Genomic DNA, 18560 nt, shown 5'->3' with positions numbered 1-18560 from the left:
TCTTACCATGTCTGTTTCATAAATATTAAACTGAGCCCATCATGGAACATAACAATTTTGAGTTTGTGTTATATTATGTTTACAAAAATATTGTTATAAACTCAATTTACTTTGATTAATCTCACTTTATTTTTAATATGTAATTTGGTTTTAATTGACATACATACATACTATTATATTACTCTAGGGGGGTAACATCCCTGCTCGCTTCGCTCGCCAACCCTCTTTTCTGCTTAAGTATTAAAGACAAAAAGTTGATATTAAAAATAATTTATATTTCTTTCGATAATTGATATAAAAAAGCTTTACTCGCTTTTGCTGGCGCTCAGCTGTCCATATATATATATATATATATATATATATATATATATATATATATATATTTGACACGTTTTGTATTTTTCTGTGACAAATATATCTGCTTTTTAAAACTTTTTTTCGCAACGTATGTATTGCATTCACTCGAAATGGCGAAAGAGACAGGGAGAGAAAAAAAGTAAACACGAGCATGCTGTTTTTGTCGTTACTACTAAGCTTGCACTGATTCAATAATCCGAGCGTGCATCAGCTTTGCATCCGCTTCTGTAATCAGTCTGTAAACTTAGAGATCTGCCTATATCATTTTGCGTGTGTACAATTCATTGGATTCAATTAAGAAAACGTGCATTGCCGAATCGTAGGAATGATATAGATTGGTGCCACTGAAAAGGGTACGAGTCTCTGCACCTTTGAGCTTTGGTGCCAAAAAAGCCCTTCCACTTATGTTGCGGTTTTCCGAAGCGCGGAGGGGGCGCGACAATGTTTGGATGCAACTTACTTTTGCTCTATGCTTATCTTAATATCGTAGCACTACATATTATGAAATTGTTGAACTGCTTATATGATTATGTTATATTGTGTATACTCATATAATATGTCTCATCCGTACAGTTTAGCGCTTGATATGCAACTTTATACTAAACTTTGTGTAGCCACAGAGCACCTGTTATAGGCTTTTTACGAGCTGTTAAGTATTATCACTTCGGTGTTGTAGATTTTTTTTCTGTACTCCATTGACTTTTTGACGCAATCACACTATTCAAAATAGACTTAGAATTATTTTAGAAATTTATGTAATTTACTATCATGCGCGATATACTCTGCCGTAATTGTGCGAGGGACCTTCGGTGTCCATCTCTCTTGGTCATATTGAATTCTTACAGATGCCGTGCAGCCAGTGGCCGCCAGTCGTAGATCCACCCTGCAATTCGAAGTCTCGAAAAAGCAAAATACTTCGCAAGCGATTGCCACGATGTTTATTCATTTCGTAAAGTTTATAAGCTTTAAATTCTCGGAAAATCGCGCGTGTTTATCGGACGAGATGCGCCTGCCTGAAGATTAGCCTGTGAATTATTTAACTGCGACTGCACATGGCCACAGCAAGCACAGCGCAGCCTCTAATCTTATACGTAGTTTTTCCACAGTATTTTACTATACTTGACTGCTTTTGCATGTTGCTGTGTACCTATATGTCGATGTGTATACAACCGCTAACTTTGTCGACACGTTATAGTATATACACTCATGAAAAAAACATTTTTTAATCAGTTATCTTTTGTGAGTTTGTACTCGAATTTTCTCACTACACGAACGGACTCTTATACGCAGATAACTATCTAGTAAAATTAAACTGTTGAATAACGGACATTTGAAATGTCGACGTTGACCGCGATACTTGAACACGATAGGAGCCAAAAAACGCTTCAATCAACGACCACAACGAACAAACGCCAATAACAAAACAACAGACAACGATAGACATAGCCAGATCATCATAAATGTATACCAATTAGTCTAAGACGATGAGATAGTGGTTATAACTACCATACAAAAAGAAGCAAGAGGTTTCAACAGAAATTACTTGAGCATACTATACATAATATGTCTCGAACGCACTTTTGACATTGATAATACACGTCACTATATAATTAATACGCCCCATTAGCAGAATTCCACTGAAACCGAATGTTCGCAAAACCGGACGAGACAAGGGAATTAAGAGTTTGTAAGCCCATCGTATAAATACTTGATTATAAAAATAAGTACTTCGGTAGCTAATTATTTCATAGCCAGATATATATATATATATATACACACACACTCACACACACACTTAGGTCAAGTAGCTATATAGTGACAACATAAATAAATATATTTTTTCGCCAATACATATATAATATCGAATAGCTGAGTCAGGTCGAAGCGCGAGGCGAAACCGCAGCGTATCTGGCAGTTGATACTTATTTGGATTTAACTGTGATGCACGAAGGGAGAATGAATGTGGGTAAAATAAGTGCTGTCGCGCCACGAACTGCGAGCACACACGAGAGAGAAAAAAACGCATTTTCCGTGTATGAAATAAAACACAGATACATCACGGACCTGCAACACATTTTCTTATTTTTCTTTTTGTGAAATATAGATGCAGCGAATGGCAAAGCTTCACTCGCCGTTTCTTTTTCTCTTATTGTGAATTCAAAAAAGTCGAACAAGCTAACGGACAAAACGAAAGATGTTTGTTGTTGGTTAGAAAAATCATAAACAAAACAAAAACAAAAACGTCTTTTGTTTACGGGAAGAAAGTAAGGGAAGAAGTGAGAGGGAATGATTGAGGGAGTAATTAAGAGGGATTAGTTGAGAGGGATTAATTGGAGGGGATTAAATAAGGGGGATTAAATGAGGGGGAAAATTCTTAAAACGGCGGTGGCGGCGGCGAAACTTTTTTTTTAATATAGAGAGATTTGTAACTCATTACACACTAAGTTATTAACATGCACAGAAAAATAATCAAACTTGCGCAACCTTTTAATTTTTTGTGTATATCATTTTCTTTAATTTTTCCTTGGAGCTATGAACATTTATACCTAACATCAACCAAGCGAAGTTAGGAGTGAGGTGACCCTGCTAGTAATTATATTATTTACTGTACAATAGCTGCATGTTACAGGTGAGCAGCGGCAGAGCAACGAGAGAGAGTACACCGTGACGGTGAGTGGGGGGAGAGAGCGAGAGCTTCGCGTGCAAGACTTGGGATACGCGCGACAGATCCTTTCGAGCTAGCTTATCGCATAGACGGCTTTTCGCTAGATCGCGTTACCTTTGCTATTACTCCGATTCTCGAGAGACGCTAAATCCAATCGTGTGTGTGACCTGTGTATTACCCAGTGAAGCTAACTCGGGCCGGGATCCGGAGCATGCGCAGTATCCTGCTCCGCTGCCACGATCTCATTGGCGCTCCGCACTCGCGCGCGATTTGAAAAAGATGGGGGGCGGGGCTTTGCGTCAGCCGTTTTTCGGAAGGACCGAGTTCAAGCCCCGTGAACGGAAAATTTTTATTTTACTCTTTTCTGTTAGTTGATATTCTAATTGACGTGAAAAACTCTTTGTGTACTAAAAAGAAACAATTAGAAAGCTACACAACAATTTTCACATAGGGATATACATCAGTAGGTACCATATATCCAAGCAAACCCCTCATGACATTTTTTTATTGAAAACAATACAATTAAATACTATTCAATAATTATACAAATTCTTTTTAAATAGCTCTACACGTTAGAATTGAAGCACGTGGAATACAAAATTTTAGACGCTTTATTTCAAATAAATATAAGTATGATTATTTATTTCTCAATCGTATATTTAAACGCAAATACGACCGAAGAAAATTGTAAACAAACTTCTCTGCTCGGAGATGCTGCCGCACACGTGACAGATCGAGAACTGTCGAAGTAGGATCGGCAACATTGTCTGCTACATCGTGATAGCATCGCGATCGCGTGTGTTTTATGCATTTTGCCATAATACTATGATAAATCTCGTTCTAACTAAGTAAGTTGTTTAACTGTAACGTGAAGAATTTAAATAAAAATAGCTAAAATAGTGCCCTATTAACTTGTGGTTGTTGATTTTATACTACGAATTTTATAAGAAAGTAGAAAAAAAATAAAAAAAAAATCGCCGGGTATCGGACTCGAACCCGGGAGCATAAGATTACTAAGCGACGACATAGACCGCGCCGCCGCAAACGTCGTTGGAGCAGATAGATTGAAAGTAGCATATGTTTATCGAGAGGGTGGGGTGGCTTGTTTGTTTGAATTGGGTTTGTTTAAGCTTAAACATGATTTGTTAACAGATATTTAAGTTTTTAGGGTTTATAGGGTTTAGATATTTATGTTTTCATAGTCATGAGGGGTTTGCTTGGATATATGGTACCTACTGATGTATATCCCTATGTGAAAATTGTTGTGTAGCTTTCCAATTGTTTCTTTTTAGTACACAAAGAGTTTTTCACGTCAATTAGAATATCAACTAACAGAAAAGAGTAAAATAAAAATTTTCCGTTCACGGGGCTTGAACTCGGTCCTTCCGAAAAACGGCTGACGCAAAGCCCCGCCCCCCATCTTTTTCGAATCGCGCGCGAGTGCGGAGCGCCAATGAGATCGTGGCAGCGGAGCAGGATACTGCGCATGCTCCGGATCCCGGCCCGAGTTAGCTTCACTGGTATTACCTGCTCCGAGACCACGGCTACCTCGAGGCCCATCGTGCGACATCGCCTTGAATCCGTTCAACTACGCCACCTCGCCTGCAAAGTAGACGTCCTGGGGCTCGAGCTGATTCCCAAGATCGAGTGTAATTGACGAACCGTAAATGTCAGCTCTCTACTTCTCTCTCTCTCTCTCTCTCTCTCTCTCTCTCTCTCTCTCTCTCTCTCTCTCTCACACACACTAGCTCTCTCCCGATCTCTAGCTACGCCGTTCATCTGCGTCTCGCACACCCGCGTGTGTGCTCGTGTATCATATTTTGGAGCACAGACAATATATTTGATTTCTTTCCAATCTAACGCTTGTGTTCGGCGTCGATCATTTCTGCGAACTCGCTTCCCGTCACCTTTAGACAACGTTCCCTGCCGCCTCTGCGGGCACGCGCATCGCTTCCCGATACACGTGCATGAAAGCTGCAGCTAGCCGTACTCGACCTTGGCCGGTTCACTACGAGCCTCGAAACATCCCGAGGAAACAAGACATTGTCTCGATTATCACGAGGTTATTCTCCCGGCGGCAGTTGCACTGCACGCACCTAACGTCTGCACAACTGCTGTCGAAAACTCCACCCCGTTATAAAGTATAACCTGCGCAGCATTCCAAACGTTTAGTCTGCTTCTAATAATAAAATATTTTTAATGAAAAAGTATAATAGACAATTCTGAAAAATGTTATTGATTAAAATATCTATGATTTACCGATCTTACCATTTCCAATGGTCAGAGCATGTGCGTCTGCGCACGTTATCAAATTATTCTTGCTATTTATAAATATTGTCATACATGCGCAGACTTCATTGATGAACAAGAGGAAAATATTTAAATGAATTCTAGCAAGAAACGCTTGCTTCGCTCGCAATTTACAAATTAATGGTAATAATATTTAATCATTTGACGTGGCATTATTAAATATCCCTTCTTAAAAAAGGGATACGAGAAAAATGAAGCCGACTAAAACGAGATTTGATTAGCTGCTTTTAAAAAGGGCGCGAAAATACAAAATCTAGAAAGTATTTACGAATTAAAATAGATTTAGTTTTTACAAATTTATTTATGATATAAACGCAAATTGAAAAAATAATAAAACAATTTATACATTTATTAATAAATTTTAATTTAATAATAATTGAAACAATATTTCTAAATTGAGAAATTATAACCTCAAAACTTAAGACATGTCCAAAAAGCATACAAATAAAAGCAGTTGTTCACGCGAAGCGCGCAAAATATCACTAGTACTATTAAATATTAGATGTACACTTGATGGTAGTTTATTCTTGTGGAACGTTTTTGAAATGATCCAATCAGATTGCCGGATTGATAAATTCTAACCAATCAAAAGCACGATTTCCAAACCGTTCCACAAGAATTAACTACCGTTGATTATAACTGAATATATTCAATACAGCCAACATTCTATAAAAGTAGATTTTAGCACACAGGACCGGTTTTAAAATTATAGAATAAAATGAAAATAAATTTTAAATATTAGAATATGTTTTCAAATTCTTTATAATTATTTGATTGCAGTATTAATTACATTAACAAAATATAACAATAAAATAATATTAATTAAAAATTTTGTTGCTTTCTCCTAGAGGAAGCTTTGTAATAGCAAATTTTTCAGTTTCGCTAAAACTTCGTAGAAACGCATTTAGAGGTGTTTAGAGTTCCAATCATGCGTTTTTAGAAAATGTCCGTGCGGATGACTGTGTGTGTATGTATGTGTGTACACGCATACCATTATATGTTTTCTGATTCTGAATTCGAGAAATTTTTTTTTATTATTCTGACTATTTCAAGGCAATATTATAGCTATTTTTCGATTTTTGAAAAAATATTTTTGCTTTTTTTGATGATATGGTTTATACAATATATTCAACAATAGTGTATCTAAAAGAGCATAAAGTTGCCTACTTTTCCCCGCGAGATTTTCCAGATGGACCGTTCCGGTCAATTGTTATGATAAAAAAGATGATTAAAAAAAAAAAATTATTCTCTCCAGAACTAAATTGTCAAATGTCTTGAAAAAATTGATGACAATAAAAAACGATATCTATCGGCTGTAATAATTATAATTTAAAAATATAATTTTAAGCCGGCTAGTTACTGAGTTAAAAATCGAAAGCCAAAAATGACATAAAAACATGTACAATTTATGTAGTGAAAAAGGAATTATAGTAGAATCATGTCCACCGTATGTACACGAGCTGAACGGAACAGCTGAGCGCTATAATAGGACGATAATGAACTCAATTATATTTTAGAAAACATGCGTCTCTTCCATACCGACATAGTCAGCAGCGATGACGCAATAACCAGCAGCAGGCCTAGCAACGCGTATGTGTACGCATACTCCCCTTCTCCTTCCGCGCAACAAGAAGCAGCCGCGAGTGTCGATATACACAGCGGCGTACCGTGATATGAATATATGTGTGTGCGAGCCATGCGAGCGATGACGCAGCGGCGGCGAAACGCGCGCATTCTAGTATGTTGGTGTGAGTGTGAAGTGTACGTATGTATGAATGGAGTATGATGTGTGAAGGCGATAAACTTTTCAGCGGCTCTTTGAGCTCTCTGTTAGTCGGCTATAAAAGGCTATGCGAGGCCTATATCGAGTCACTAGATGTCGCAATTTCAAGCGCTCTAGTCATCACATGCTCTACCGCAATTTAAGCGTAGAATCTAAATTCAACGAAATAGAATAATTAATGTATATTCGTTTAAACATAAACTTCGACTATTATTATTATAATTTAAAATATGCGATATAATTTTGAAAAAGTTATGAAAAATTTTTGCGTATAAATTGAAAACATTATTCTGCTATTGAACAATTTCTTTAATACATATTATTTTCATGCAAAACCAAAGTCTTTATTTTTTGTATTATGTATCCACTACCTGTTATCCTGGACCTATCATCATTATTATAATTATTATTTGAATTATTTTCAAAATCATTTGTCTTTAAATTCATTGAATAACTATTTATAAAATAAACGTTAAATCTTTTTGATTTAATCTGGATTCATATTTATGATCCAATTCAGTAAATGATTATTACTTTTTCTATTTAAATTTAGTCTTATTATTTGCTATTTTTTAAACATTAAACACCAGAACCAAGGACCAAGTGATGACTATTTCAAATGAATCAGTCATTAGTATAAAAGAAAACTCTGAATCAAATGAAATTGAAGAAAATTTCATAAATGAAAATAAGAAAAATAGAAGACTGAGTATAAAACAAATGAAAATGTCTATGACCAAGAAATTGAACTGGGAAGGTCACAACGCGAACGAAAATAACCAGATAGATATGGTAAAAATAAGAAAATTTTAGATTTAAAATGGGTATTTACAAATAAATCCGATAATCATAAGAAAGCGAGATTAGTTGTACGAGGCTTTCAACAAAGTGAAGAACTGGGAGATTTATATTCTTCAGTAGCTAAAGTTCAAATATTGAAGTTATTTTTGTTATATTGTTGTGAAAATAATTTAATGATTTTATAGATGGAGATCGAAACTGCATTCCTAAATGGAAAAATTAAATTAGAAGTATTTGTAAAACAACCTTTAGGTTACAATGATAAAACCGAAAAATTGTATAAACTAGAAAAAGCGTTGTATGAACTGCGAGAAAGCCCGAGAGCTTGGTACGAATGTTTTGACGACTATATACAAAAATTAGGATTTAAGAGAAGTGTAAGTGATTATTGCTTTTACACAAAAGGTGAGAATAACAAAACAATTTATTTAACTCTACACGTTGATGATTTATTAATTTGCGGAAAAACAATGCAAAAAATTAGTGAGATAAAGTACAAACTGTCATACAAATTCTCAATGAAAGACTTTGGCGAAGTAAAGAATTACTCAGGAATAAATATAAACTATGATTATAAAAATTGTAAGATGACAATATATCAAAGTAATTATATCGAGTCATTAGCAAGACAATATAATATTGAAAATAGTAAGTTATATGACACTCCGATGGAACAAAATTTAAGTCTTGAATCCGCACAATCAGTATCAAATGATATAAAATATAGAAATCTCATAGGATCATTATTATATATAAGTTCTGGAACAAGAATGGATGTTAGTTATAGTGTAAACTATTCAAGTCGATTTCAAAGTAGTTATAAATACACTCGTTACAAATACGCGTTGAGAGTTTTAAAATATTTGTATTTGACCAAAGATTTAAAGTTAACATGCAAAAAGAATGTAAATGCTGAAGTCATGGACTGTTTTGTTGATACTGATTGGACAGGAGATGAATCCGATAGGAAATCCACGACAGAATTTATAATAAGATTGTTTGGAAATGTAATCTATTGAAAAGTCCGTAAACAGGGCAGTGTGGCAAAATCGTTAACTGCGGCTCAGTACGTAGCTTTGACAAAAGCAGTAAGCGAAATTAAAGTTATTAAAGATTTGTTAAAAGACTTTAGTATAAATATAGAAAAACCAATAAAAACATATATGGACAATTTAGGAGCCATTGCAATAGCAAAATATGGAAACATGACAAAAAATTCGAAGTACATTGAAGTACATTATCACTTTGTAAATGTAAGTTACAAAAAGAAAGAAATTGACATTGTAAAAGTAGACTTGGAAAATAATATAGCCAAAATTTTAACGAAAGCTCTTGGAAGAATTAAATTTGAAAAATTTAGAACACTTTTGAATATTGTTTGATGTTTATGTAGCATAAAAATTAAGGAGGTGTGTTGAGATATGAGTAATTTCTACATCGGACTAGCCTATATAAAGTATAGACTGTATAGAGTATGTAAGCAGGCATGATGCGCGGGACTACAGTAAGCATGAGAATTGAGCGCGCGGCAGCGATAGCTATAGGTATAGTACGAACTATACACTCGAACTATAGTAGAGAAGAAGCCCGACCGCAGAGATCGTAAGATGGCACCGTAGAGAGCGTGATCACATGTTGCGTGTATCCGTCGATAGCTATGAAATCTCCATCTGTATTAAACAAACAATTACAGATTTCGGATTAGAATAATCCGACAAAATGATGTGGAAGTGTATTTTCTTTTAACCCGGACCTCACATTTATTAACACTTTTGATCTCAGAATTTATCGCAATTTTCCATTGTTTATACTCGTTGGAGTTTATCTTCTCCTTCAATGTATTTGGTACATTTGAATCAACATAATTTACATAAATAAATACATACATATCCATTTATAGGACTTTTTTCAATCATATTATTACGAATATGCCTTGTTGCCGAAAGAACGACATAGTTTGCGGTTCTTTGATCCTCTGGGATAACATCGTTAAAATTCCTAATAGAACTGTAGCTTGGTGGGAATGCTCTCAGCAAATATCTCAACTTTTCAGTTTTTTCTAATTTTTCACCAGCTGATTTAAACTCGTTTGTTAATTTTTCAAACTCTACAAAAAAACTGCTGCCAATTATTAAGCACGTAGCTTCCTTCAACATTATGTATTGCTTTATTATCAAAATTGTTTTTACTTCTGTTGTAATATGTGAATTTACACAGTCGTAGTAAAAAAATGGGGGTTTTTATTGGCTTATTAAACATTATTACATTTTTTTATTTCACTTATTTTTATTACATTTTGTAGCCTCAGGCTCATTTAACTGTCAAAATCCAACTCCTTTTCTTCTTCTTTTTCCCAAGAAGCAGCGGACTACGGAGATTTCTCTGCTTCTTCGTAGGATGCTGCTACGGTAAGGTAACCTGCACTCTACTGTACCGGCATTCGACTGGACACTCTTGTGTCTGTGGCGCAGGGAAACATTTTGGGAAAAGCCTATGTCGTAATATACGAAAACGTATGCGTCGCGCCATCTACTGGTTGGCGACGATTTTGTGAAACGAGATAAGCTTAAGCGGACGCGAGCATAGTGCGCATGTTGCGCGTATATACTCTAAGCGCACACTATACTGTATACTCAGCTCCGTAGAATCAGATTTTGCTATACTGTACTCTACGCTCTATCTCTCGACTACAAGACTCCGATGTAAGCAGACGTGTTTCCCTCAAGGATGTTGCTGACTACTCTCAATATATTATATCAACTATTAACCTAACAGTATTTGTTTATTTATCTGACACCTGTTCCAACAACTTCAAATATAATTTTATAAAGTTTTTGTATAACACTTTGGTTTTATAGATAAAATAATTTTTAATCAATTAAATATACACGATCAATTATAATCCTCTCTCTCTCTCTCTCTCTCTCTCTCTCTCTCTCTCTCTCTCTCTCTCTCTCTCTCTCTCTCTCTCTCTCTCTCTCTCTCTCTCTCTCTCTCTCTCTCTCTCTCTCTCTCTCTCTCTCTCTCTCTCTCTCTCGATTATAAATTATAGTGACGCGGATAAGGGGCCGTATAATGAAAGGGAAAATTTGTTTGCGCATTTTGCCACGCCACAACAGACATATTCCAAAAACACTAATTTTCGAATAATATGCATCATCACACTTTTAACACGTATCTACACAAACTCGAAACTTACTATTACAAGGCTTCCTAGAAAAAAATCAATAAAAAATTATGACATTCGCACGGAAACCGTTGCTTAAAAAAATTAAGTTATTCTATGAGCAGGCTAATCCTTTAAAAAATTTGAAAACACAATTAAATAGTAGTACATTATGCAACTAGGGACTAAAGCCGATGATTATTCCCGCGGGTGGATTTACTGCCCGAGTGAAGCGATCACCCGAGGGAATAATCGACTTTAGTCCTATGTTGCATATAGAACTTTGTCCACGACTTAACTGTGTAGCCACTTTATTCCCTTGAAAAGGGGGACTTACGTCACAACAAATAAAATTTTCAAAAATTTTCAAAAGTTTCTAAGATTAAATTTCTTTTTGATATTAAAAAAAATTTTTAATTTTACTCCTGCAAATGAGGAAATAAAGTTACTTTATCCGCAGACAAGTACTGCAACACAAAAATCACTTTTTGTAGGGTTTATCGACGATTAAGACAAGCTATAAAATGTACGAAGAGAAAGAGATCGAGGTTAGGTGCTAGGAGGCAGTTTAGGAACAGTGAGCATGCTTAAAAAACTGTACTATCGTTTATCAACTGCACATATACATACTGCATGCATACATACTGACGGAGATACCGTGTAAGATTCTCGGGGGAGCTGCTGCTCGTGCTACGTGCAGCAACTGTACAATGATATTGGTGCGCCAGCTCTCCTAATTATAGCTGGATATTGTCTGTCTCATAAATGAGAGCAAGCTTTTACTAGTGTTATTCCAAGAACCATTTCCCTGCAAAAGACTGACGAAAAAGTATATTCGTATATAGTCGTATTTTTTTTTCAGAAAGCTTCACAAGATGCCAACAAGATCTTCGTCAGAAAAAAGCTACGCAAATTTGGCTACAGATTTATGTTTTATCCAAATTATTTGCATGTCACGGTGAGCCGCTTGGTTAATAACTGTAGAAAGCCACATGGGATTGTGAATCATCATGTGTAATTCTCGATTAGACAAGATGGGCTATTCTAAAGGCGTAGGAAATCACGGATATCCTAAGAAAGATCTCAGCCACTGGCTTGCAAGACATGTTATTCACATGGTCACATGGCATAGCAATAACGTCCTCCACCAGCCAGAACCCTAGGAGAGTTCTCAATGACTGGCTTACAAATCCAGACAGCGGTAAATAACCAAAATCTACTTACTTATAGAACCGATAAACAACGGTAGATATTTCAAATTTATACACTAAAAAATGTCAAAAATTATGAAACATTAATGCAATTTACCTTCACTTTCTATATCAGCAGACCTTTTAACAGAGCTCCTTGTACAATGCTGTATATCCATCTGTAAATAACAATAATATATGATTATACGTTTATAAAAACAATGATACATAATTAACATATAAGTGGTACTCTGTGAAATCGACCATGAAATAGTATATTGTGTACCAAGGGCGTAATGTGGGCTTTTTAGGCCGAGTGTGGAGTTTGCAGCTCGTAAACGCTCTTGCCTTCGGCTCGGGCTAACTCGCCTTGAATCGAACTGCAACCACACAAAGCCTTTAAAAAGGACACACACACATATGTACATAATCCTATACACACATATAGGTATGTTTGATCTGAACTATTTACCATTTTCTTTAAAATATTTTACCGGGGTTTTTATTAGAAAAAAAATTTTTTTGTGGCACATGTACGATTTCCACTTTTTTTAGACCTAAAAAGCGGCCCTTAAGTGGTCTTTTTTGACCGCTCTTTGAAAATTCGTAAAAATGATTAAAATATGCACTGACTCTCTCTCGAGCTCGAGCTCGACGACGACCCCGTCCCTACAATGCCGACCTCCACATCTATAGCCTCCTCAACGGCAACTATATGCTCTCTCGAAAGACCGTATACCTTTGTTTCTTCGGAATGAGTCGACAATGAACGACAAGGACAATGAAAGGCAATTGGCGAACGTCGCAACGACGACTGCCGGAGCTGCTCCGAGTACCGGCAAATGACACTTGGCTCTCAAGACAATCAAGCCGAAAACGGCGCGTTAGACAACAAGAGCACGAGAACAAGTTTACGACGGAACGTCTGATCAAGTTAGAGGACGAGGAGGATGCGATAGACGTCAACGAGGAGTCGACGTGGCCTCCATAGATCGGCAGTGTCTTCGACCAACCGCAAGCCTAGCATATCCGTGACACTCGGCCACAAATCCAAGCCTACCGTTGCTGTCCACCAGCATCATCAAGACCCTCATGCCCCAGATGATTAAGGTTGCTCAATTGTAACAGCAGCAGGTCTTCAAAGACAATATACGCAAGATAATAAGGTTCTCGAGAAGTCGTAGTAATTCTAAACTTTGATAAAACGCATTAAACAGGTATGAAATCGGTTTAAAAAACATCTTTTACAAGGTTAAATGTTGGTTAAAGTTTGGTCTCTACCCTGGCAGAAAATAACCCAACAGTTGATTATGGTTTGCCAACGAACCTGCTGAAACTGTCACTTTAGCCAACAGTTTACCGTTGGTAAGCATTTCTACCAGGGCATAAATATACGCAAATAAATGTAGTGAAATCAATTTTATATGTCAAGCATCAAGCATTAAAGTTCAGCAGGTGAGATATTATCAGCTGACTAGTGGTTATTAAAAAAAAGGTTAGAAATTTTCAAAAATATTATTTTAATGCACACTTGCCGTCTCGTAGTCTTATAGTTTATCGATGAAACATTCTAATTGTTATTATTAAGGTGTAAATCTGTTAAATCATATTAAAATGACAACATTTTTTTAATTATAATCTAAAAGGAGCTTTGCTTTATTGTAAAAATCTTTAAATATATCCGTGTAAGTTTATAGCAAAGAAAAAATCGCAAGCCAAATTTAATAATTTGCAAAAATAATAAGTATTTTTGGAATAATATTGGCCTAACGATTCTTTTTTTACCATAAACTTTTGCGTATGAATGAAATGTTTTATAAAATTTCTCTGTTTTCATTAAAAAGGCGATAAAGTTGTTTTAAGTCAGTACACATCGTAGACTATAAGACGACGGGACGGCAAGTGTGCATTAAAATAATATTTTTGAAAATTGTAACATTTTTTTTTAATAACCACTAGTCAGCTAATGTTATCTCACCTTACTACATTCATTAACATATATTTTAAACTTATAGTTGCCAACATTTTACCTTGTAAAATAACTTAAACTTAAAGTTAAGCCCTTTGATGAACAAAACAATTTTTTGCTTTATCCTAATTATGATAAAATCGAGGGGCGCAGTAGCAAAATAGTCTTTCTCAAAAATCGAAAAAGGCCATGGAAAAAAAAATTGAGAAAATAAAAAATAACTGTTTTTTCCGAATTCAGAATCTAAAAATAAGGAGACATTCCTGCTGGCATTAGAAGAAATACAGCTGTCTGGATCTGCGAATGATAAGGCCGAGCAGGTAATGGGAAATATTACCCGAGCCTGCGACGCAACAATGCCAAGGAGAACTCCCAACAATAGACGACCGCCAGTATACTGGTGGGATAAAGAAATCGACGCGGCCTGCAAAGAGTGTCATTGAACCAGAAAACGGGAACAGCGGGCTAGGAAGAAATACCACAAGATCGATCGTGGTAAAGGAATAGTAGACGCCCTAAATAAAGAAATGAAGAATGCTAAACGGATACTCAAGAGGAAACTCCGATAGAATAAACGACGGTGCCTGAAAGAGTTACAGGACGAGGTTGAGCTGGACCCCTGGGGGCGACTGTATCAAATGGTAATGAAGAAGATAAAGGGAAGTTATATCCCTTCTCCTAAAATCCCGGAATTGCTGGATCGTATTGTGACCACACTGTTTTCCCTTCAACTGGAAGTAAGCTATTCTTGAAGTGGAGGCGAATGACGAAACCATTCCAACAATCACCACAGAGGAATTACTGGCTGCATGCAAAAGAATTGGGAACAACAAGGCTCCAGGCCTGGATGGCATACCCAATATTGCATTGAAACAAGCTATACAGGCACGCCCCGATGTCTTTGTGGACTTGTACAACTCATGTCTTGAAGAAGGGACGTTTCCTAAGAACTGGAAGAAGCAACGCCTAGTGCTACTACCAAAAGGAGATAAGCCACCTGGTGAAGCTTCCTCATACAGACCACTCTGCATGCTGGACACCACGGGCAAGATCTTAGACAAGATTCTCCTGAAAAAGCACGGTATAAACAGCGATCATTACGAGGCAGATGGGTAGATAAACTTGCAGGAATGCAAGTGCCTTGAAATTGCAAATTGTAAAGTGTAAAATGGATGCAAGCTGCGGAGCTGCAGCGCCAGCGTGTGTATATCTGTGTGTCTGTGCATACACCTGAGCCATACATCGAACAGTCATGCACCACGAGAAATATTACGGTTGCATTCTTGTCTTCACGGCCGCAGATTCTCCTTGTATACACACTCTTGCGCGGTTGAAACAGCTTTCGAGCTGAGCATATTTAGCCTCGGCTGTATAGACTGCGATGTTTTTCATCATTAAAAAAAAAATAGCAACGATAACAGTAACCTATATTTTCCCTGATAGTTATAACAATCGTGTATGAAACTGCGGAGAATCGGCGTAGCATCGATTCCAACGCGATTAGATAATAAAAAGCCGAGAGACGCTCGCAGTGCGAATATAAATCGAGCTCGGAAATAGCGACCAAATAGAGAGAGAAAGAGAGAGAGCGAGAGAGGGGGAGGGGGGCGAAGCAGTTAAGGAGAAGATGAAAGAGGCCTCGTTAGAGATAGGCCGAATGATCGTCTCTCGATACTGGCACGTGCGCTGCAGTCGCGGGGATCGGAAAATTAAGAGGTAATGACTGCTGCTGTGATGTACAGCGGCGGTGCAGCGCGAGAATCGAGCGATTGAATGAGTTTACGCTGCGTTACGTCTTATGTGTGTATACGGAGGATTCGATCTCTTTCTCTCCTTTGATGCTTCGGTGCAGCGAGTGTACTATTAACTCGAGGTTACTGGATTTAATTAACGAGAGAGTGGGCTGTCAGTGTTTTTGGAAAATGGGATTTCGATTCGAATAATTGATAATATTCCTTTAATCTTTTTTCATTTCCTCTGCTTATCGAATCGATCGACTGAGATCTTCGCGATCTTAACACATATGAGTAATCGATTTTACAAAGTTCAATATCACAACGATCATTACCCGTCGAGTGGTGCACACATATCAAACGGCAAATCCATAAATTGGCGAACGACAGTCCGTGCGAAAATCAGTTTCCTTTATCTACTTGTTTGTTCGCTCAAAGATTGCCTGCAGACGGCCGGTTTGTTTTTATCGGCGATTAGGTGGCAGACTTCGCCGATAAAGTCCTCAAGCAATAATGATGGAGAAAGAAAAACAATAACGGTGATCCAACAGGAAACAAGAACGGAAATAGTCAGTTGGAAAACGAATGATTATGACAAGGAGAAATTTCTGCTAGCTCTAGAAGAAATACAGGAAATACATCTGTACAGATCTGTGAATGATAAGGTCGAGCAGGTGATAGGAAATATTACCCGAGCCTGCGACGCAACAATGCCGAGGAGGGCTCCTAATAATAGACAACCGCCAGTATACTGGTGGGATGAAGAAATTGAATTGCCAGATTTTAGAGCTCATAATCGGCGTTAGAATGGATCAAGTCATTCAAGAACCAAGTGGACTAGCGAAATATCAATACGGCTTCAGAAAAAAAAACGCTCCACTCTTGACGCTGTAAGCTTAGTCGTCGACACCGCTAAAACTGCAATAGAAGGAAAGAGATGGAAAAGAGGAGCCAAGAAGTACTGTGCTATTATTACACTGTATGTTAAAAATGCGTTTAACTCAGCCAGCTGGCGCAAGATACAGGACGCACTATGGAAAAAAGAGGTACCCGCACATATAAGAAGGATTATGTCTGACTACCTGAAAGAGAGAACCCTTGTATGACACAGAGCGGCACTAAAACCTATCAAGTAACCGGAGGGGTCCCACAAGGGTCAGTGCTCGGCCCACTATTGTGGAACATCATGTACGATGGCGTACTTAGGCTAGAGCTACCCGAAGGTGCAACAGTTGGAGGGTTTGCAGATGACATTGCAATAGTGGTAGTAGCAAAGCAAAAGGAAGAGGTGACGGAAATCGCTAAAGAGGCAGTAAGTATAATCCACGATTGGCTAAAGCAGACTGGACTTGAGCTTGCTAGCCATAAAACGGAGGCTATTTTTATATCCAGTAGAAAGAAAATAGAGACAATAACGCTGTTAGTGAACGAAATAGGCACGAAATAAACTCTCAGCCGACCATTAAGTACCTGGGAATCACCATAGACGCCAGACTAACGTTTAAGCAGCATCTTGAGAGGGCGAGCAATAAGGCAGCAAAAGTCGGTGCTGCATTATCGCGACTAATGCCAAATGTAGGTGGGCCAACGCAGGGCCGAAGGTTACTCCTAGCCAGTGTAACTACATCAATTATGTTATATGGTACCCCAATATGGGCGGACGCTATGTTGGTGAAGTCCTATGCACGAAAGCTGTCAACAGTTCATAGGAGAAGTGCATTGCGGGTCGCTTCTGTCTACTGAACAGTATCAGAAGATGCAGTGTGCGTTATTTCAAGTATGTCGCCTACTGACCTCCTAGCAACAGAACGAAAGAATATATACGAAGAAAACCGGCGTGGTGACAGTACTCAAAAGGAAGTTTGGAAATCCGCAAGGGAACAAACCCTAGCTGAGTGGCAAAGACGATGGGACTCCAGTGGAAATGGGCGATGGACGCACCGCCTCATACCATGTATTGTTGGCTGGACCAATAGACGACACGGGAAAGTGCAGGGTAGGGTAACCCCTGAGTCAATGATGACAGTTATGCTAGCGTCGAAAGATGGCTGGTGCGCAGTAAACAACTACGTAAGGACTATTATCAAGAAGGTTAGAAATGACGAAGAGAATAGAAGGGAAGAGCATGGCGTGAGTAAAACTTTTGCTAGACGAAGGCCACTAGGTAATAGATACAAAACTCTCCTCGGAGTGATGCAGAGGAATGTAGGTCACAGAGTTGAGCTCTCACTCCCTCACTCGATGCAGAGGAACGTAGGTGTCGGGGTTGAGTCTGTCTAGAGGATGGCCGGTCGATGCTGCTCGAAGTAGACGACTGGACAATGCGGCAGGAAGCAGACGGCTGGACAATGCAGAAGGAAGAAGATGGCTGGACAATGCAGAATGAAGAAGACGAGTTTGATCCTGAACCCCTAATCGCCTTGGTGGATGGGGGATGTACGGAAATGTCAAACTTCAAAGAAAAAGCCAAAAAAAGGCTAGTTAACGGGGCCCACGGAAGTATTGTTCAACGATAGTACCTGTGGGGATCCGGTGTCGGAGGGCCACTTGTGCAGAGCTTGCTCTGCCTACGCCACATGATTTGAA

At 37.9% G+C, this 18560-nt stretch overlaps 1 protein-coding gene across 13 annotated transcripts in view; it reads right to left on the bottom strand.

Moving 5' to 3' along the window:
- LOC100114127 (double-stranded RNA-specific editase Adar) overlaps positions 1 to 18560 on the bottom strand; it is a 266817-nt gene that overhangs the window by 206261 nt on the left and 41996 nt on the right. For all 13 annotated transcript variants that reach the window (XR_004345162.1, XR_004345160.1, XR_004345161.1 and 10 more), the window contains one exon: positions 12391 to 12451. Coding sequence is in view for 9 of the 13 variants with exons in the window: in XM_031921463.2 (XP_031777323.1) it covers positions 12391 to 12451 (61 nt within the window). In the remaining 4 variants the exon portion in view is untranslated. The remainder of the gene's footprint in view (positions 1 to 12390; positions 12452 to 18560) is intronic.

This window comes from Nasonia vitripennis (assembly GCF_009193385.2).
Source record: "Nasonia vitripennis strain AsymCx chromosome 1 unlocalized genomic scaffold, Nvit_psr_1.1 chr1_random0012, whole genome shotgun sequence".
NCBI classification, from domain to species: Eukaryota; Metazoa; Arthropoda; class Insecta; order Hymenoptera; family Pteromalidae; genus Nasonia; species Nasonia vitripennis.
Note: the sequence above shows the minus strand (reverse complement) of the source record. Positions and strands in the feature narration are given on the sequence as shown.